The following is a 19,566-nucleotide window of genomic DNA, read 5'->3' as shown; positions in this document are numbered from 1 at the left end:
ATTTCAGCATTTTTACATTGTTTTGTCATGCTATAGAAAACAAGAATGATGTTTTTTAAATTGCAGAACACTGAAGAAAACATTTCTGAAAGCAATTCTTTAGAATAATTTTTTTTTAATGATTTTATTATGAGTATAGCAGCCCCATATTTTTTACTACCCCCAGTTCATAATATCTCAACCTCAGAAAACGTATAGGTGAGTTAATGTTGTAGTTATCCCTGGCTATATCTATTGTAAATGTGGCTGTGTGAAAGTTCCACATTTGCACTGTGAAAAGCGGACAGCCAGGGAGTTGTGCTAGGGCTGGAGGTGGAAGGGAATAGGAAAAACTGACTAAATTTGCCTTGACAGATCACAAAACTGTGTGAATTTATGAGGGAAAGTATTTTGCTTCTGCAGTAGGGTTCTTTGGTGCTGTTGAGGTATTCCTCTTCCACAATCAGCTGGAAGGGGTATATGAAAGAAGTTTCACTTGAAACTACATAATGCTATAATCCCCATTACAATTCTGCAATGCCCATTGATTGTTGTCAGGGCCACTCTAGCTAGGGTGTCCCCCCTCACTTACAGAGCCAATAGACACCATCTGCCCTATGAGGAGGAAAAAGAGGGCATGGACAACCTCAGGGCTTGCTCTAGGTGGACCACCCAGGGCCCAGACACAAAACCCCCGTGAGGAGGAAGAGGAGGGTGAGGCACAGAGAACATGAGGTCAAGCAGTCTCCCCACCCCCCAAGCCAGCTTTAAATACTGTATCATTTGTTGTAGTCCTTTTAAACTGTAAACCACCCTGGGTGCTTGGCAGAAGGGAAATGAATAAATAAAATAATTTTGCACACAGAATATAGTTGTCGGTAATCTCCAGTAGTAGATGCTGTGAAATATTCTTCCCTGAGATCCTGGAGAGCAGCTGGCAGAGTAGAAAATATTGGGATAGACAGCAGAAGCTGCCTTCTACTACTTCAGATCATTGGTGTACGTGGCTCAAGTTGCTACTCTGAGATTGGGGTTAGGGTGCAGAGAAAGGAAAAGTTGAAATGTCTTTATTGAAAAAACGTCCAAAAAACACAGCTAAGGGTTTTTGGGTCAGGAAATGGATAGAAAATTTATTTTCAGCCTTGTGACTGAAAGGGCACACAAAAAAGCTGGAAGTGTTTCCAGGAGGCAGTTCCTCTCATGCTGGTTTGATCAATGATCTCTCCTGGGTGTAGAGAGAAAGAGGAATTGCCTTCTTAACTATCAGATGCGTTCTTCATGCAGCACCTTCTCCTGCAGTTGTCTCTTGCAATGTATTGGCGCTCTGCTTTTTGCACAACAATGTATATTATTAATTAATTAAATCTGTATACTGCCTTTCATCTGTAGATCGCAGGGCGGTTCCCAACATAAAAGTTGTGCATTAGTTATGGTCAACCTCTGACTGCAGGACTGCAAACAGCCTGGGGATTGCTTCCAGTGTACAGTAAATTCAGGCCATATTCCATACATGGTTTACAGAACGCACAAAGTGAAGCAGGTGGCAAGGGACTTGATGGATGGAGTTGGTAGAGGAACTCTGAAAACCACCACCATATTTAGCTTTTAATCAAATTACAATTGTTGGAAAGCAACAAATTAGGTATATCATAATAAGTAGTTAATATGCAGCTATCTGCCTCATAACACAGTTACTTACGTGGAATAGGGTATGCAAATCTGTCTGGATGTTTTGTGATTAGTGTATTTTTTATATGTCGTCTCCCAACACCATGTGCTCCTACAGGAAAGGAAATTTAATATTATCACAGAGATTCAAAATTATGTTGTTTAAATTTCAATTATAGAACAAAAATGATACTCGAAATTACCTAGTAAGACTAGTGTTTTCCTTTTGAATGCTGGCAATTTTACTACTTCTTCATACGTGACAAGATCTAATTGATCAAACACTGAAACAGAAAACAAAAGCCAGAAATAAGGTGAAAAAGTATAGCGAATCTACTATCCACAAATGTCAAATTTATAAGCTAAACCAATATTTTAACCAACCATTTCCTTCTTTCAATTTATTAAACAAACTAAATTTGCTTCAATATTAGGATCATATTTCAAATTGCATGCTTAAGAATTTGAGATCATGCACTATGCACGTTACAAAAAATTAGTGCTTCTGGAAAATTCTGGGATTCCTGAAAGTGAGCAATAAAGTTTGTAGACAGATGAATACAAATATGAGAACATCTACTTACACAGACAATAAAGATTTAGATTTTATCAAAACTAACGAAATGCATTAAATTGTTTGGTTTTATTGTTTTACTTACTCTTCCATATACATTTATCAGATTAATTGTAAGTAGAGTTCTCTTCACACAGAAGTGCTAATTTTATATTAACATGCTCTCTAAATTTCAGACAGTGAGTAAAGATCTGATGACAGAGGATGGCTTCACGGCACACTATAAAGCCACCACCATAATTCAAGCATTTAATAAAATATGACTCTAGCAAAGGTTCTCAATTTTCCTTATGTTTACTGCAATGCGATCTCAAACCACTGTCAATTGCTATGATACAGCAAATCATATTAACAACCCTGTCCTTACTTGTGGCCAATAATGACAGGTTTCTGGTGTTTTAATAATTTCTGTAGAAAACAATTGTCAGTTGAAGGATTTAGGCCAATTGTAAGGGTATATTTGAATATCTAAATTATGATGATGTTAATAGTGAAGAAGCCATTCTATTAAACATTGTCTACTATGATTTTGAAAAAAAAGGGAGGACCTAAGAGTATGCATGGCTTAACTTTAATCAATTTATTAGAGTACAGTTTTAAATTTAGATTCAGAACCAGGACATCCAAACATTTTTTCGGTCATATGCCCCCGAAAAGCTGGAAAGATGTATTTCCAGGACAGGATGGTCAGTGGGTGGATCCAGACTAACTGCAGGTGTAATTCTGTCCATAGTACTCTCCTCCTAGAGGAAATTATTTTTGTCATTGGTCAGTTTTCCCATTCTCCCGGCAGCCTCCTCTGCCTTCCTCCCAACAAGCTGCTCTGGAGGACCAGGGAAGCCTCGGAAGAGCATGTGGAGGGGCGAGGAGGGTTGCAGAGGGAGTGGGGAAATGAATGACAATTACGTCCCCCCCTTCTTCCAAGGGAAGTTGCCACTGGATCTCAGCCCATTTTGGCCAGCTGAAGGTCCCCTTTCATTTGTGGAAGGCTGCGTTTGGACCAAATCTATCTCCAGGCACAGCAATATTATGTCAAGAATGTCAGAAAGCTTTTAATTTGTTTTCTTAAAAAATAAACCCCACACACCATATAGCTGCTACGGTGGCAGAGGTGTCCCTCAAGATCAAAAGGTGGGGCATAAACACTTGATGAATTAAAAGCCAATATCTACTTCAGCAAGCGAAACATTTTAGTTTCAAAAACATTTCCAGGCAAATTCTAGGTATTTTTTGATAGGATATTAATATTTACATCTTTAACATTTCTTCAGAGCTATCCCTAAACATGTCTCAAGAACTATATTGCCATGTACCAAGAACGTGCTTCACTTATATTCTCAGGTTATTAAAATCAAAGAGCTTGTTCTACAATATCCCACCTCAGTAACTAGGAATATTAAGTCCTAAAAAAATTTTCCTTCTGAAAAACTTCACTCCAGCTCCCCAAAATAATATATCATGCTAATAAGAACAAAAATGGTCACCCTGTAGTACTTTTCAGGCCCTTGCTATATTTGCTAAGAGTAGAACCACCCTTAGTGAAAACAGAACACAGTTCCTTAACTACAAAACAAACAGAATAAAACATTCTGGTAAATAATCATGACCACTAATAATTTCAGGGTTTCCAACAGAAATGAAGAAATGACTTTTTAAACACAAATTCAGGAGTACATGGACACATTTACAGACTGAACTTTTAAACACTTCTACACTTCTAGCTAATAAAGAAAAGGAGTTATTGAAAGGAAACCGTAAGAAGCAAATAAAGAGGCATTGTCACTTGACAGGTTACTTACATGCACAGAGGCCATTGGGATTAAGACAGCATGAAAAATGTACAGGGGTCATTGAAATATGGCTCATAATATATTAGTAAAATAAAAGTATATGCACAAAATAAACTTCACCATGCAATAGTCTAAACACAAGGCAAATAAATCACGTTAAATGATAAGCATGTTTTATAAAAACTTGGCTCTGTCCTGTAAGTTGCTGTCATTGGCATTACCAGACGAATAACTGAATATGCCTATGGTCTGGTGTTTAGAGAAAAAACCCCACAACACTTGGCCTTTATAAATTCAGGGTTGTATTCAATGCTTCTGTGCGCAATTGGAAGTCCACTCACTAGATTCCACTCTTACTTTATAATTTTAAAATAAAACTTAGAAGTAATAACCTGCACTTCAAATTAGCTGTAGATATTGATGGGCAAGAATGAGCCTCGTGGCCAGAATTTCTAAAATAACTAGGATAAAAAGGAATTCAGAGATAGCAGAAATAGGAGAGAAGGTAGGAAATACTGCCTATACACTATAAATACAGGGTTGAATTCCATGGTGTCCTTCCATTCAGGGAACAGTTTGATCTAGAGGACTATTTCCTCCCCATTTTTTGTAGGATGGAATGCCCTTTCCCCCTGAATGCTTAAATCCGCTTCACAGACTTAAAAGGATAATTCCCTCTTCTCTTCTTGACAGTGGAGGTCTCCACTATATCATAGATGCTTCTGCAAAAGGAATGATTCCTTCTAATTGTGGAAATGCACCATTGGATACAACTCAAAGGGAGGAGAAAAATAACCAGTTTGAATTTCGGAACTGATTTTAAAGAGCTTTCCTTTCCTTGTGAAGTATGTGTCTAGCCATCTGGTTTGTTTGGAGGACACCATTTATAAGTTGTATTTTTTAAAAATTAAAAAACACATTACTAACAAGGCAGCAACATGCCTCCCCATCAGTACTGAGAATGAGATGTTGCGCATGTGCAAAGGTTGAGTAATTGAAAGGAAAAGGTGGAACAATGGGGCGTGAAAGAATTAAGGGAGGAAGGGTTGTAGAGATAGTTTTAGCAACTGGTCTGTACACTACAGATTCTATAGCATTTTTAAAAAAACCCAAATATATTAAAAACACACAGATTGAGGGGTCCTGACAATCTCTATGGTAGCAGTGAAGCACAAAGAACTCTGGATTTATTTGGGGGGATTGGTGTCTGACACCCAGAAAGTTTCTGCCATCAGCCAGCAGTTTCAAATTCTCTTTGATAAGAGACTGTAGTAGGGACAGGACCACTCATTCACCCAAAGCACAAGAAACAGGCAAGAAGATAATGACACACAAATCAGGTATCCAAGTTATGTGACTCCATTTTTGCCTATGCACTTACTTGTTATTGCCTCAGATTTAAAATACATGTACAACTACCAACAATTTATTGTGACTCATCATCATAATAAATACTAGACTCCTCCTAGATTCCATAAATTATGAATGGACCAATCCCCACCAAACCTAGAATATTAGGAGAACTGGGGGCATGAAGTACGGTAGTTCGAATGAAATACTGTTAAATCCCATTCATTTCAGAGGGTGAGTTAAGCACATGCTTAAATCTCTCTGCTCAAATCAATCGGACTTAACACCGTTTACCTCAGATAGATTAGGCCTTTCCAATTTGAAACATTTACTGTTTGAATTTTATTCCTGTTACCTTAAACACGTTTGAGTTTTTCATAAGACTCTATGCAAGGAAATGCACCCCACCGGCAATATGAAGCAATTTCCAAATTGCCTGCCCATACTTTGACAAATTCCACATTTTAATGAGCATGCTTTGCAACATGGTGATTTCTGCATTAGATGGTCCAAATTAAAATGCACTAATCCTAAGATCATTTAGAAGGAAGTCTCACTGAATTTACTGCCTCTGATTGTATTGTAACAGTTTTCTCACAAAACAGATTCATCTAGGTAATGGTCCATTTTGAAGTACATTATTGCGCTTTATATTGGTAACTAACACAGCAGAATAGTACTTGTGTGGGAAAATCCACTTCAGAAAAACATTCCCAGTAGATTTCAATCTATCATTCAGGTGACACGAGTTTGCAGGCCAAGGGGGAACTGCTTGTGGTCTCATATGAAGATTTGATGTTATACACAGGAGCTTATCACCACACACTGGAATATGTATGCAGACTATATTTTCACACTTTGACTATTACTGTTAATCTTCAACTTGTTTTTGTAAAAAACTTAAGATATTTTTAAAACAAACAAACAAACAAACAAACAAACAAACAGGCACAGTCCTAATTTTAGGAGCTTGGAGCAAAACATATAGAATAGAAATAATTATGCTAATAAATATGAAAGGAACTTTTGTCTTTAATATACAAGCAACCCTTATGAATATTTGCACTGTCCTTTTCTATTTGTCAGTGTAGCTATGTGTCGCTTGACTATAAAAAATATCCGTTCTGTTGCACCAATGGATGCCCACTCACAATACATTGTATCTAATGCTTAGATACTATTTCCAACTCTGCATAAGACACTGAAGGACAAAGTGGGAGGTGTCCATGTTAGCATGAAAAGCAAGGGGGAAGGATTTACAGGAAATTTCACTGCTGCAATCATATAATATATTTTATAAAATAGCCCCCAAATGTAGAGTCTGGGTGTGTGTGTCTCAAAATGTGTGCACAGTTCTGGTGAAATATTTCCAAATTTGGTGAGAACTTGGAACTGTCACATTCAAGATATCGAAACTCCTCAGTCATGTTCATTGCTCCTCTCCTCCCCTGCCCCACAACAGCAACTGTACCTAGGTTGTCCCAAATTTCCCACCCTTTCTTCTATAGCCCTTTCCCAAACTCCTTAAAAACAAAAATCCCTTCCCTCAAGTATAGCAAAGGAATGAAAAATATACAACAAATTGTATATTTAAGCAAGTTCCAGAATTTGGAAGTGCCCTATAACGCTTAATTGTCTGAGTGTCAGAGTACCACAATACATCTTCATCAGAAATACAGTGCCCTCAGTCACATTAGACTGAAATGTCTTAACACAAAAACTTAAAATATAACCCCCCCAAATGCAAACATACAGTATATTAAAATATGCATAATTTTCAGTTCCATTGTAATGAAATCCATGATGTACCCAGTCTCTTTCTTTTTGCTAATTCACTTTGAGACTTCCTCAGATGTGAGAAGCATCAAATGTAATAAATTACACTACTCTCAAAAGATATGCATAATGTTAAACTTATTAAAACTGTTTTATTTCTTAAGTGCACTGTATTTTATGCAAATTCTGTACAGCTTCAAAAACATTCTTGTACAACATCTCAGATTACCTAACACTGTCTCCAAGATGCAGATCTTGCCCCAGATGCATCAGCACATTTTCCATATTCAACTTATGCTAACCATTGCTTTTCCCATATATTGTTTATTCACCAGTATCTGTTTAGCGCTTATGCTTTCCTACACTTCAATATCTGGATTTTTTAAGTTAAATGTTTCCACTGAGAGGCATTGGTGAAATTAAAATTTTACTTGATAATGAACAATGCAGCAGTGTTAAATACGGCTTTATGTGCATTATGTTTTTCTCACCTGCATTGTGCTTTGCTAAGTATTTGTCTTTGTATTGCTTCTTTTTCTTTCCAAACCAAGTACAGCTTGCCTGCTGCTCTTGTTTAGTCTTCTCCATAGCAATACAAGCCACTCGCCTTGTAGGTGAAGAGGAAAAAACTATCAGCTTGTTACTAAAGATTACTTTTTAAATGAAGCAATGTTAATATTTATCTTTAACATAATCTCCCCCACCATTTTTTTTTGCAGGACAGATTAAAATTCATTTCCCAGCTTTCACATTGGAATTTTTGATGACCCTTTTCAAAGCACCAATTCCTTGTTTACCACACCAGCACCCACCACGGAGTCAAATGGGTTATTGCTGCTTTAAAAGATAGCTGCAGCTGCTGAGAGGAGCTAAGGCAGGCACGAAGCAGCACTTTGACAGCTGTGGCTCTTTTCATCTGTCACAGCACAGGGCATGGCAGAAGGTACTCCAGTTTCTCAAAGCCTCTCATCCTGCCATGGCTACTGACTGTCATGACTGATGACAGGAGGAGCTCCTGGGGCAACTCTCATGAATACAATCCTCCAATAGCAGGGTGATCTGTAAACCAAACTTAAATTACATGACCTTCATAGTCTAAACACGAAGTAAGGCCTTGATTTCATTCGCATTACCAAAACCTGGATGGACTGCTGCTTAATCCATAGTGGTCCAGTTTGTTCCATCTGGCTATTTAGTGCAACATCAGCCACAATTTGGGTACGGAGTAGATCTCTGATCTCTACAGTGGTAGCCTTCCTTTTAGTAGATAACCAGTACAGACTATAGCCACATATAGGATAAGGCTGAGACTGAGATTTTATCTTAGAGACTTCCTAATTACAGACCTGGTCTTCAGGTTTGCTATTATCAAGCCTTTAGCAGGAACTTCACGGCTGCTATGACAATCATTTGGCTATGCTGATGTGTTACAAACCCAGATAATGGCCTAAGATTATATGATGCATTTCTGCTACTGAAGTCTAACAAGTATGATCTTGGAAGCTGCCTTAGTGGAGTGCTGACTCAGAACCGTATATAAGTTGCTCTGAGCTCCTCCGAGGATGACTAGGGTGTAAGTTTAATTAATTAATTAGAAACCACACAGAGAAGGCAGGATACACTCTTGATTAAGTGTTCTGTAGCGGGAGGCAGTGGAAGACAAAAGTGCCTGCCGTGCTCTGCTCCATAGGGTCACGAAGAGTCGGACACAACTAAACAACAACAGCGTCCTAGATTTAGGTAGCCAGGGTATGAGGGTATTGTTGTAATACATTTTGTCATGAATTGACCACAACCTTATGTAGGCCTGAGTGGTCTCAGTTCATGCTCTCTGCAGTACTTCTCCAGAAGCTGAGGGATCCTTTGGCTTACAGAATTGTTTGGAGGATTTATCCATTGACACTAAAAGGTCACTCTGGTGACAGAATGGTTAATATATGAAATCAAAAGTTGAGTATGGCTACAATGCTGTGGCAGCTAGGCATTCTCTTCTCACACTTTTGTAAGGTGCTACTCCTTGGTAACTGAATCGCTAAGAAACTTAAAGCAGCAGGAAAGGCAACTGAGGGCAAGCAGCATAAGATTCAGGCCAAATCAAACTAAGCACAACACAGATATCATTTGAAGGTCATGCCATGGGAGTGAAACAAATGCCATGCCATCTGGTGGAGCTCTTCTGCATAGGCAAGGGGTTGTTGCCCTCTGTGGTTGGTCACTTATGTGAACTAACAGCAGTTTGTTATGGACTTGTTTTGCAAGGCATTTTGTAGAAAAACAACATTGTCTTCAATTTGATCTGGACACTGCTACTATATGATAGTATCCAAACAGAGGCACTGAAAGTATCCTCTTATCTTATTTGTCCGATGCCAACATGGTGTATGGGAAAATGTTAGCAACCATTTACACTAAGAGGAAGAGCAGGTTGTTGAATGGAATTACCAATACGTTTTTAAATTAGAGAAAGCTGCTGCTGCCTCAGAAGACAGCAGTGATGAAAGCCCTCTGAAGGCTAGTGTATAAGCAGATAATTTATATAGCTACTATCTAGTGTCTAATCTCACTATTTTAAAGATGGTGGGGGAAAATGGTTGCTGAATCACACAACTCTCCCCAAACAATTTGTTTGGTTTAGTAGACCTGGCAGTCTAGCCAAGGAAGGGCAAATGCAACACCATGTTCAACCATAAATTTCTCATGGATTGTCCACAGCACTTGTTCAAAATATCAATGAGAGTGTATGTGTGTTTGAGTGCTAGACTGAATGACCAATTTAATTGACTAAATCAAACACCTTTTTTGCCAGAAAAAAGGGAACAAATGTTTCAAATAGTAGGCACATTTTGACAGACCAATTTATTTTAAATTACAGACATATTAATTTTATAAAATTCAAAACATACCATTCCTGAAGCTCAGGAGAAGGAATGAGGCCTGCAGTTCCATTTTTTGAATTCTCCAGTTTACCCTGCCACCAATTGTGATCATCTTTGCTAATAATCTGGATAATATCACCAACTCTAAATCTGATACCAGCTTCTTTGCAGGGAATGAGGTCATCCTTTGCTGGGTCATATTCAAATTGTGCTCTTACATATATCTATAAAACAGGAGTTTGTGAAGACAATGTGATGTTAATATGGTTAGAACTGATAGGTGAAATGTTACTCTATAATCTAACTATCACATGCTGTTTGCATCCAGGCTTAGGAAGATACCAGTATTAGACATAAGAATGACGGCTGAAAACAAAACAGAAAAAGCTAGAAAGAACTGTGGTGATGATTTTGATGAAGCCTTTAATTGGAGTGCTTTAACATTCCATTGAAACTTTGAAATTCTACTTCACCTCTTTGTTTGCATTAAAATATTGTTACTAGTTACTCAAAATATGAAATAGAAATATGTATAACTTAATGGACATTACCTTAACTAACAAAAACTTTAATTCAGAAGATGAAGAATAATAATAATGTACACAGTGCATCTTTACTATGTGCTGAACACAAGATATATTACTAGGGGCATATCTATAGGAAGCTTCCTGTGCTCTAAATCTTTCATTTTTATGTATGTTAAGATTCCATTTGACCCAGACCCTGGAGGAAGAGGACTGGGACCCCACGGCAGATCCCACCCCAACTGGAAACCTCAAGCAACTGACAGAAGGCCAGTCTATAAAGCCCTGTTTCAACAATTCCTTGTCTAGGCTCCCCATTAACTTCTTCAACATCATCTCAAGTCCTGTCTTAATCCTCCGTTCTCCCTCATGTGCCTCCAGCCTTCAGGAGTCATGGTAGCTGTAGACCAGAAGGACAGAATCATAGAAGGAATGCCTAATTTTGCTGTCAGATGGCCAGGGGTCTACTGAGAGGAGGAAAAGATCTAGCCCTTAGATTCATCATGTATTGTATTAAATATATATACTAATTTAAAATCTGGAATTCTTGGTTGTATTTTCCCAAGTCTTGGGATTTTTTTTTTTATAAAGATGCTACTATTTTTGAAATTGATGAGTCAGTTTGAAATAATTTGTTGTTCAAGTGATGTTTTGGAATGAATTGCAAGCAGACAATACAGGATGCAAAGAAATTTTTTGAGAAGCATATCACTAAAAACATTAAGAGCAACCATTTAAGGAAAAAAAGACATTAGAAGTAGGACACCTGGTAGACAGGCAGTTGGACCTTTGGAAGACAGGAAAGTTAAAGATGTATTAACAGGAAGAAAAGGAAATTGGGAAGAAGCTGAATGAATTCTTTCCATCTGTTTTCACTGTGGAAGATGTAGGACAGATCCCTGTAGCTGAACTAACTTTCTCAGAAAGGGAATTTGAGGAACTGTGCCAAACAGTGATGACAAGAGATGCAATTCTGGGTCTTATTGACAAATTAAAAACAGACAAATCCCTGGTTTCAGGTGATATCCATTTTAGGAGTTCCCAAAGAACTCAAACATGAAATAGCTGATCTAACAAAAATCTGTTAACACCTCCAAGATCAGCCTCTGTACTTGAGGACTGGAAAGGACCAATATCGCGTCTGCAAGGGTACCTTCTGTCTAACTTAAAAGTTATATGAGAGTTTTAGTAATCATACGGAAGGACTTATCTAGGCTATATTGAATACTTGGACTTTCAAAAAACTTTTTGATGGAATTTGTCATCAACGGAATCTGAGTACTTTTAGCAGTCAGTCATGGGATGAGAGGATAGGTCTTTTAATGGATCGGTACCTGGCTGAACAGTAACAAGTCAAGCAGGAAGAAGAGAGTAGAAAAAAAGGACAGTTCTCACAATGACAGGATGTGAGGTCCCCCGATATTGGGGCCAGTGCTTGTTTTAACTTTTTCATGATGTAGAGTTACAGGTGAGTAGCAAAGTGGCCAAGTTCGTCCAGGGTGGTAAGAACAAACAGTGAGGCGCTCCAAACAGATATCTATTCAAACTGGGTGAATGAGCATTAAAATGGGAAATGAAGCTGAGGGTAAGCAAATGTAAACTGAAGCACATTCAGACAAAAAAAATATGACAACACACAATTGCTTCTTTGTAATATCTGAATCAGGGTCTAGACTGGTGTTTGAATGCCATGAGTAGGCTGAATGAGGACACATAAATGGAGTTCAAATCCTATGTCTATTCCTGGACTGAGATAGCTTGGCCACTGTGGGTATGGTCCTGGTACCCAGAAGACTGGACTACTACAGGGTGCTCTATGTGGGGCTGCCCTTGAGCTTAGTCTGGAATCTGCAGTTGTTGGAGCATATAGATGCTAGGTTGCTGACTGGGACACCCTGTTTACACCACCTAAACCTCTGCCATGGTACTGCACTGGCTGCCAATCATAGGCGCCGACTCCATGGGGCCTGAGGGGGCCCGAGCCCCCTCAAAAATTCGTTTGGGGGGGCTCCGCCCCCCAATAATCTCGGGCGCCCCTCCAGCAGAGCGCCACCGCTGCCCCTCCCCCAGCCCAAAATGCATAGGGTCGGGCTGTATGCCTCCTGCCCTCCCTCCCGAGCAAAAGCTCCACCCAATTTCCTTCGGAGCTGATTAATAGGCGCAGCACGCTCTCCCCTATTCGCTCACGAGGAGGCGGTGCCACTTTATCTGCATATTCATGAGCTTATTTATTATTCATGAGCTTTCGCGGGCTCCCCCAATATTTTTTATAAGTCGGCGCCCCTGCTGCCAATATGCTATTGGGATCAGTTCAAGGTTTTGCTGTTAACATGTAAAGTCCTAAACAACTTGCCTCACCCCATATATCCCTGCCTTGGAACTACACTCTTCAGATAGAGCACTGCTAAAAGTATCACATGCCCCAGAGGTGTGATTAGTATGCAGTAGAAACTAGGCTTTTAGTGTTGCAGCTCCAGCTCTTTGGAATCAGTTACCATTTGAAATCAAACAAACACCTAGCTGTTTTTATATTTAACTAAAGGGAGTTTTGTTTTAAAAGGCTTTTCATGAAATGTGACCCAACCATTTTGTGCAATGATAACTGTAACTATAGAACTGGTTTTATTGCCCTTTGTTCATGGTGTTTGTAATACTTTATATTATTTTATTGTATACCACTTCAGCAACTTTTTGTTGTGAAGCAGTTTATAAATCTGCAAGCAAGCAAATAAATAAATTCTAAAGGTATTCCCAAATATTATCAGGATACCTGAGTAATAATCATAAATAAAAAATTCCAGCTTGTAAGAACTGTCCCTTAATCACCCCCTCCTCAGCATAATGAAACTTAAGAAAATCCAGTATTTATTATGACCAAAATACTCAAGAATGCATAACATGAAAAACTGTTATGTATAATAAATGCCTAAATATTAGTTTCAGGGCAGCAAACGACAACCATGAAGATGCAATGAAAATGAAACATTAGAAGAATGATGGCATCAACACATCACATGGTCCTGAATCTAGCTACTATTAGAAATTATAATAAAAGTTGTAATTAAAAAAAAATACAACTATAATTCAGGTCACAGGAAAATGAAACTATGGTGAATCAGCTAGGTGAGTAAAACACAAAATGGGAAAATTTTTTAGAGTTAAAGTCAGCACATCATGGAATACCACATTTGAGATGGTAAGGAGCGATTGCTACAAACTAAAGGCGCTAAATTAGGAAAGCTTCCACGTAGAATAGCTATTCACCTGTCGTCCTTTTGGTTGTGTTGTTGATGGCAAGTCCTGCAGAACAAAGCCAACCCAGGAAAAGAAAACTTCATTTTACTTTGAAAGCAGTCAACAGTATCAAAGCAAATAGTTAATTTGCAAGTATTAACAACAAATTTACTTTCAGAAATAACAATTTAATAGGAAAAAATGTCAAATCCAGGCTGTTTAGCAGCAAGCTGAAGAAAGCAGGTAAAAATTAAGCAGACAGAAAATGTGCTTTCAATAAGAATTCATCATCTTCAACACAAAAGCACCTGTAAGCAAAGAAGGACCCCTCTTTTAGTCTTAACATTCTAATTATATTCCTATTGGGACAATTATATAAATAAATTGATTTTACAATTTGAAAGCTACTGTGTATCCAGCCGTTATGTCTACATAGATTTCTAATTCATATAAATCTTAGTGTTTATACATAAACCAAATTATTCCTGTAGCTAATTACAATGGCAGTATTTTAAACAACATATAGAACAGTCTATATTGACGTTAATTGAAAGTTCGCAGAAACAGATACCATTTCTCATCTTATAGTACATGTGTTAACAGCACAATTATCTAAGTATTTCTCAAGGAAGATCTGTCTACAGGTGCTTTCTAGTGTTTTACCATATATGTTCAGAGAAAAACAAATGATAAAAAATAGCGGTGTCTGCCATTATGTTTAACAGTACCTTTTTTTCCTGAACATATGACTAAAAAGAAAGTACTTTGTGTTAAAGATGTGATGTTAATAGCTTGGGATTATAAATGCAGTTTAAAGCCAGTTCCTTTTGCTTTTCATATCCAGGCAAGGCTCATATTTCACAAAAATATGTGCACATACCACAACAGCAGAGGACACACCAATTCCTTAACTGAGATAGCGGAAACCAATACTGCAATCTACAGAGCTTTAAAAATAAAAAATGTCCAGGTCTAAAAAAACCAAAACCCTCCAAATACCTGCTGTGCAAATATTTTGCTTCAAAAGACCACTTCAAAAGTTGAAAATAGAAATTAGCCTTTTTGTTTAGTTTTGAGCAAGTCAGGATGAGGGTAATGATAAGCATATTTCAGGGATGAGTGAATTTTTACATTACAGTTGAATGTAACTCATTAAAGGGATTTTAATGAGAAGATTATGTTGTCTCGTAAACCCTTGAATGAGAGCAAATGGGGAATTAGACTTCTAAGTATTTTTGATTTTATCAGCAGAACACAATTTTCTACTGAACATGTAATCATAACAGGAATGGTAGATGAGCACCAACAAGATCTGAATACTCTCTGTCTAGAAGTCTTACCGAAACAGAATTGTTAATGCTGCTATGGCCATTAGCTGGGGACTGTCTGGATGTAGAGGGGGAATCTCTCTGAAATAAGACACAAGGTTCATTATCACACAACACTACTGCAGAACACAGATATATTCATGTCAACAGTTATATCCACAGGCTTATGACCAATGATTTTGCCTTTTCTTTCCCAGTCTGCTTTCCACACCACACAAAGCCAAACCACAGCTTTGTGCAAACTCTGGAAGAGATCCAAGTGGCTGCTTTGCTTCTCCCAGGTGGTCCTGATGCTATATTGTACTAAGCCATGGTTTGGCTCTGTGTATTGTTTAAACCTAGTTGTAGTTTAGCTCTCTCTAGACTAATGTTAAGCTTTATCCAAGGTTTTGTCCCATGGTTTACAGTTTGAGGTTTGTCTGGGAGAGTGAAACCATGCATCCAGATCCAGATGACACACTGAATCAAGCTATGGTTTAGCTCAGCAAAACAACAGGGGAGGAGCAAAACTATTACCCTCTCCTCTTCTGAAGTTCATGCTAAACCAGTGATGGCCAAACTTGGTCCTCCAGTTGTTTTGGGACTACAACTCCCATCATCCCTAGCTAACAGGACAAGAGGTCATGGATGATGGGAATTGTAGTCCCAAAACAGCTGGAGGGCCAAGTTTGGCTGTCACTGTGCTAAACCATGGATTGGCTTAGCATGATGTGGAAACCAGGAGTGTCGAGTGTTTTCATATTTTTTAAATACACAATCTAAATTAATGTCTATTTTTTATAACTTGAAATGTAAGTGGGACATACTATATATATGTACACACACATGTGTGTGTGTAACTTGGAATGGCCTCTCTTTCATAGTATTTTGAAATCTTGGGACATAATTGAATAGAAAACTTGCTATTATCTTTCTGGTGTATATGGGGAGGCCTTCCTCCTATAATAATAATCTGTAAATTCTGTTGGACTTTTCATAGTCTGCAGTTCATCTGGTGGGCAACATGAAGTAACATGGCTTGCTTAAAAACAAATGGAATAGTATGATATTGTAAATAATAATAATAATAATAATAATAATAATAATAATAATAATAATATGCCACCAATCTGGTTGGGTTTCCCCAACCACTCTTTAGAAGACATATCTTTACACTTCTGATGGGGCATATAATACATGACAAATTTGTCAAAAAAGAAAACTCAACTTTTTTTGAATACTTCCATAGTAAAACAAATCACTTACATTATAGAAAAAAGGACTGAGGCAAAAGTACAGGACTCTGATATTTTAGGATGAAAATATTCAGTTGGGTTTAATAATTTTCCCAACAATAAGTAAAATATGTCTAACACCATATTAGATTGCAACGGGTCAATAGCTTCTTGTGTTACAAAACAACAGAGGTCATGAATGGCTTCCTCATACATTTTGGCTTACACAGATGTGCCTGCATCTGAGAATATTAATGCATGTATATGTATGTTTGGGGACTACAACTCCCATCATCCCTAGCTAACAGGACCAGCGGTCAGGGATGATGGGAATTGTAGTTCCAAAACACACACACACATACACAACAGGGGCAGTTGCGTATTTCCCTCAAAAGAGCTCACTCATCTATTGATATGAGAAGGAGTAGATTCAGTCAAGAAGCACTATCAAGGAGGAGATGCAGCAGCCTTTATTGTTGTGGGTCCCATATTTTGTATTATTTGCCTAGGGAAGTCTACCTGATCACCTGTCATTTGCCTTCTAGGAAATGTTGTAAGATCATCCTTTTAGGAAAAATGTTCGGACTCTATGATTTTCAAAATAAAGTTGAATCCAATGCTAGTCCTGCTCGGAGTAGATCCACTAAAGTTAATGAATATGATTACTTTGGGTCATTAATTTCAACAGTGCTACTAACAGAGTAGATTAGTATTGGATATAACCTATGATTTTAATAGCCTTTTAAACATATACTCACGGGTCCTGCTTACCGAGCACAGTATTTTCTGTGAAAATCACTCGTCAGGCGAGTGTTCACATAATGAGTTCATGATTTCCATTATTTCTGATAGAAATACTTCTAATCTGGGATTTTCCCAATTTCTCCCCCACCCCTTTCTATTTTTTCTTCCTGAAATGGCTGCAGCCAATCAGCAAAAGAGAGACGAAGGGAAAAACTGATTTGTCTGATCCCTCCTACTCACTGATTCATCTGATCTTGAACCTTCAATCCCTTCATAGTTTCTGCCTAAACATAGCTGCTACCAACCAGCAAAGCTGAAGCAAGCAAGCAAATAAGGAAGTGGGCAAACTCTGGATGTTCGGATATGTGAATCTGTGGTGTTTATAGTGAGGTTTGGGCACAATTCTTTACTTGTGGATTTGTGAATTTTTGCATAGCGAGTGGGTCGATAGTGGGATTTGCGCGTATAATTTCTCTCCTTGGCCATACTTTTTCATATCTAACTCTCAGCTTGTATTTTCAGACAAGTGAGGATCTTCAACAAAATACTGCATTGTTCCTTCGGGTTCTAAAACTAATCCTCCAAGCTCAGAATTCCAGGCAGCCTGAAACAGGAGCCTTGCAGGACTATTTTGGACTTGCTGTGGAAGTTGACATGAGGAAAAAGAGTGTACTGTTATTTATTTATTTATTTCCATCTTCCTGAAATCTTAACCTTCTGCGCTATACTGTGCTGAAGTGCTCAAGTTTGGGGCTGGGGTGCCAACAGTGATTTTGAGGGATCTGCTGCTATATATCGCAATATCGGGTGCCTACTGTTACCCCAGCTGGATTATCCTTTCCCCCATCGCAATACCATTTATCACCAAGGAGAAAGAGAGGGAGACAGGCAATTTCAAGTGCCTGCCCTTGAACTACGAGCTCTTCCCTCCCTATTAGGCCATAAATGGATGGTTTTGGGGGGTATCCATGATGACATGTTGTGAATGGCTCTAAGGAGTTCAGTTAAAGAGTAGAATGTAAATGTATTAAATAATGATCAGCACTAAGCGGAGAGTTTTCTGGAGAGTAGGAAAGGTGTGGGGAAGCAGCCATTTGCCTTTTTTAACATTCTTATTGCCTGAAACACCCCCATATACTAGGGATGGTGAAACAGTGAGCCTCTAGATAGGCCTTTCTCAACCTTGGGTCCCCAGATGTTGTTGGACTACAGCTCCCATCATCCCTAGTTAGCAGAACCAGTGGTCAGGAATGATGGGAGTTGTAGCCCCACATCTGGGGACCCAATGGTTGAGAAAGACTGCTCTAGATGATGCTGGAATATTAGCCTTGACCACTGGCCATGCTAGTTGGAGCTAATGGATTGCAGCCAAATATCATAGGACCACAAGTTCCCCATCTAAGCTGTATAGCATGAGTTTGTGAGGTTTTTAGCTATGACGTACACCCAGTGCTTTTTTTCCTAAAAAAAATGTTTAGGGGTACTCTCATTTTCCTACTCATACTGAAATACTGCCCCTCAATGAGACCAAACTTAGATTCACAAAATGTTTAGGGGTATGAGTACCCCCAGAAAAAAAACACTGCATACACCTACTTAATCCTCATCTACAGGATGATGCAAGAAATAGGCGCTTTAGCAATCCATGCCTCCATTTTCTTTTGAAAAAAATGAAACAAGGCAGACCTCCAACATTTTCAACATACTCAACATTGAGTACTCAACACACTTGGTCTTTGGCCAGGTCACTTGCGGCTTTTTAAAGAGCCCCCCTTTCTTAAACAACAATTTAATATACTTCTGTGTACCAAGGGAGTCCTCTGACTGTGCAGAAGCTTATTATTGGGTGCCTTAATTCATTTCCAAATCCAGAGGCATGGTATTATAAACAGTATTAAAACTGGAGTATGGTAGACAAATTAAATATTAGAATAACTGCTTCAATTGATTACAGAAGTGGTAGAATCTCTTAGAAGCTTATCTACATTCAGATACTTGGAACCTGAAGGGCTGATGACATAACCTGTCCATATAACCAAGGTAATTTCCAGGGGCCCTCTTCAGGTTGCCTGCAACTTCTGAAGTGAGGTAGATGGCAACTGGGGAGAAAGACTTATTGGCTGTAATAAAAAAGGTATCCTTTGGAACCTTTGGAACTTATCTTCAGATAAGTTCACTTGGCACTCATTCTTTTGTGTTTTGGGTCCAGGGCAAACTCTTTTAATTTCCCCCTAAAATCTGGTTAAATTGGTTTTATGCTGCAATTGTGATTTGTTGATTTTATTCCTCTGCTCTTCTTTGCTGTTTTAGGATTTTACAGATTTTATTGCTCTTCTATATTTGTATAATTGTTAGCTGTCCCTGGAAATACTAACAGCAAAAGGGATGTTCGTGCATTTTGAGAAGAGGCGATATGAGTGGTGTTTAATCCTTCCTTCCTTCCCTCCTTCAGCATGTTTTTATTAAAGATTTCTTGGTTTACAAAAGTATGTGCAATGTCTCTTTTTTC

General features: G+C 38.4%; 1 protein-coding gene across 7 annotated transcripts in view; it reads right to left on the bottom strand.

Annotated features, from left to right (window-relative positions):
* CASK (calcium/calmodulin dependent serine protein kinase) overlaps positions 1-19,566 on the bottom strand; it is a 123,508-nt gene that overhangs the window by 6,774 nt on the left and 97,168 nt on the right. For 4 of the 7 annotated variants that reach the window (XM_082219820.1, XM_082219819.1, XM_082219821.1 and 1 more), the window contains 6 exons: positions 15,112-15,180; positions 13,802-13,837; positions 10,041-10,237; positions 7,629-7,744; positions 1,851-1,931; positions 1,679-1,759 (listed from right to left, as the gene is read on the bottom strand). In XM_082219820.1, the coding sequence (XP_082075946.1) occupies positions 1,679-1,759; positions 1,851-1,931; positions 7,629-7,744; positions 10,041-10,237; positions 13,802-13,837; positions 15,112-15,180 (580 nt within the window). The remainder of the gene's footprint in view (positions 1-1,678; positions 1,760-1,850; positions 1,932-7,628; positions 7,745-10,040; positions 10,238-13,801; positions 13,838-15,111; positions 15,181-19,566) is intronic. The other 3 variants (XM_082219822.1, XM_082219824.1, XM_082219825.1) reach the window with 3 other exon arrangements.

This window comes from Podarcis vaucheri (assembly GCF_965113315.1).
Source record: "Podarcis vaucheri genome assembly, chromosome: 4".
Lineage (NCBI taxonomy): Eukaryota > Metazoa > Chordata > Lepidosauria > Squamata > Lacertidae > Podarcis > Podarcis vaucheri.
This window is presented reverse-complemented; position numbering and strand designations above follow the sequence as displayed.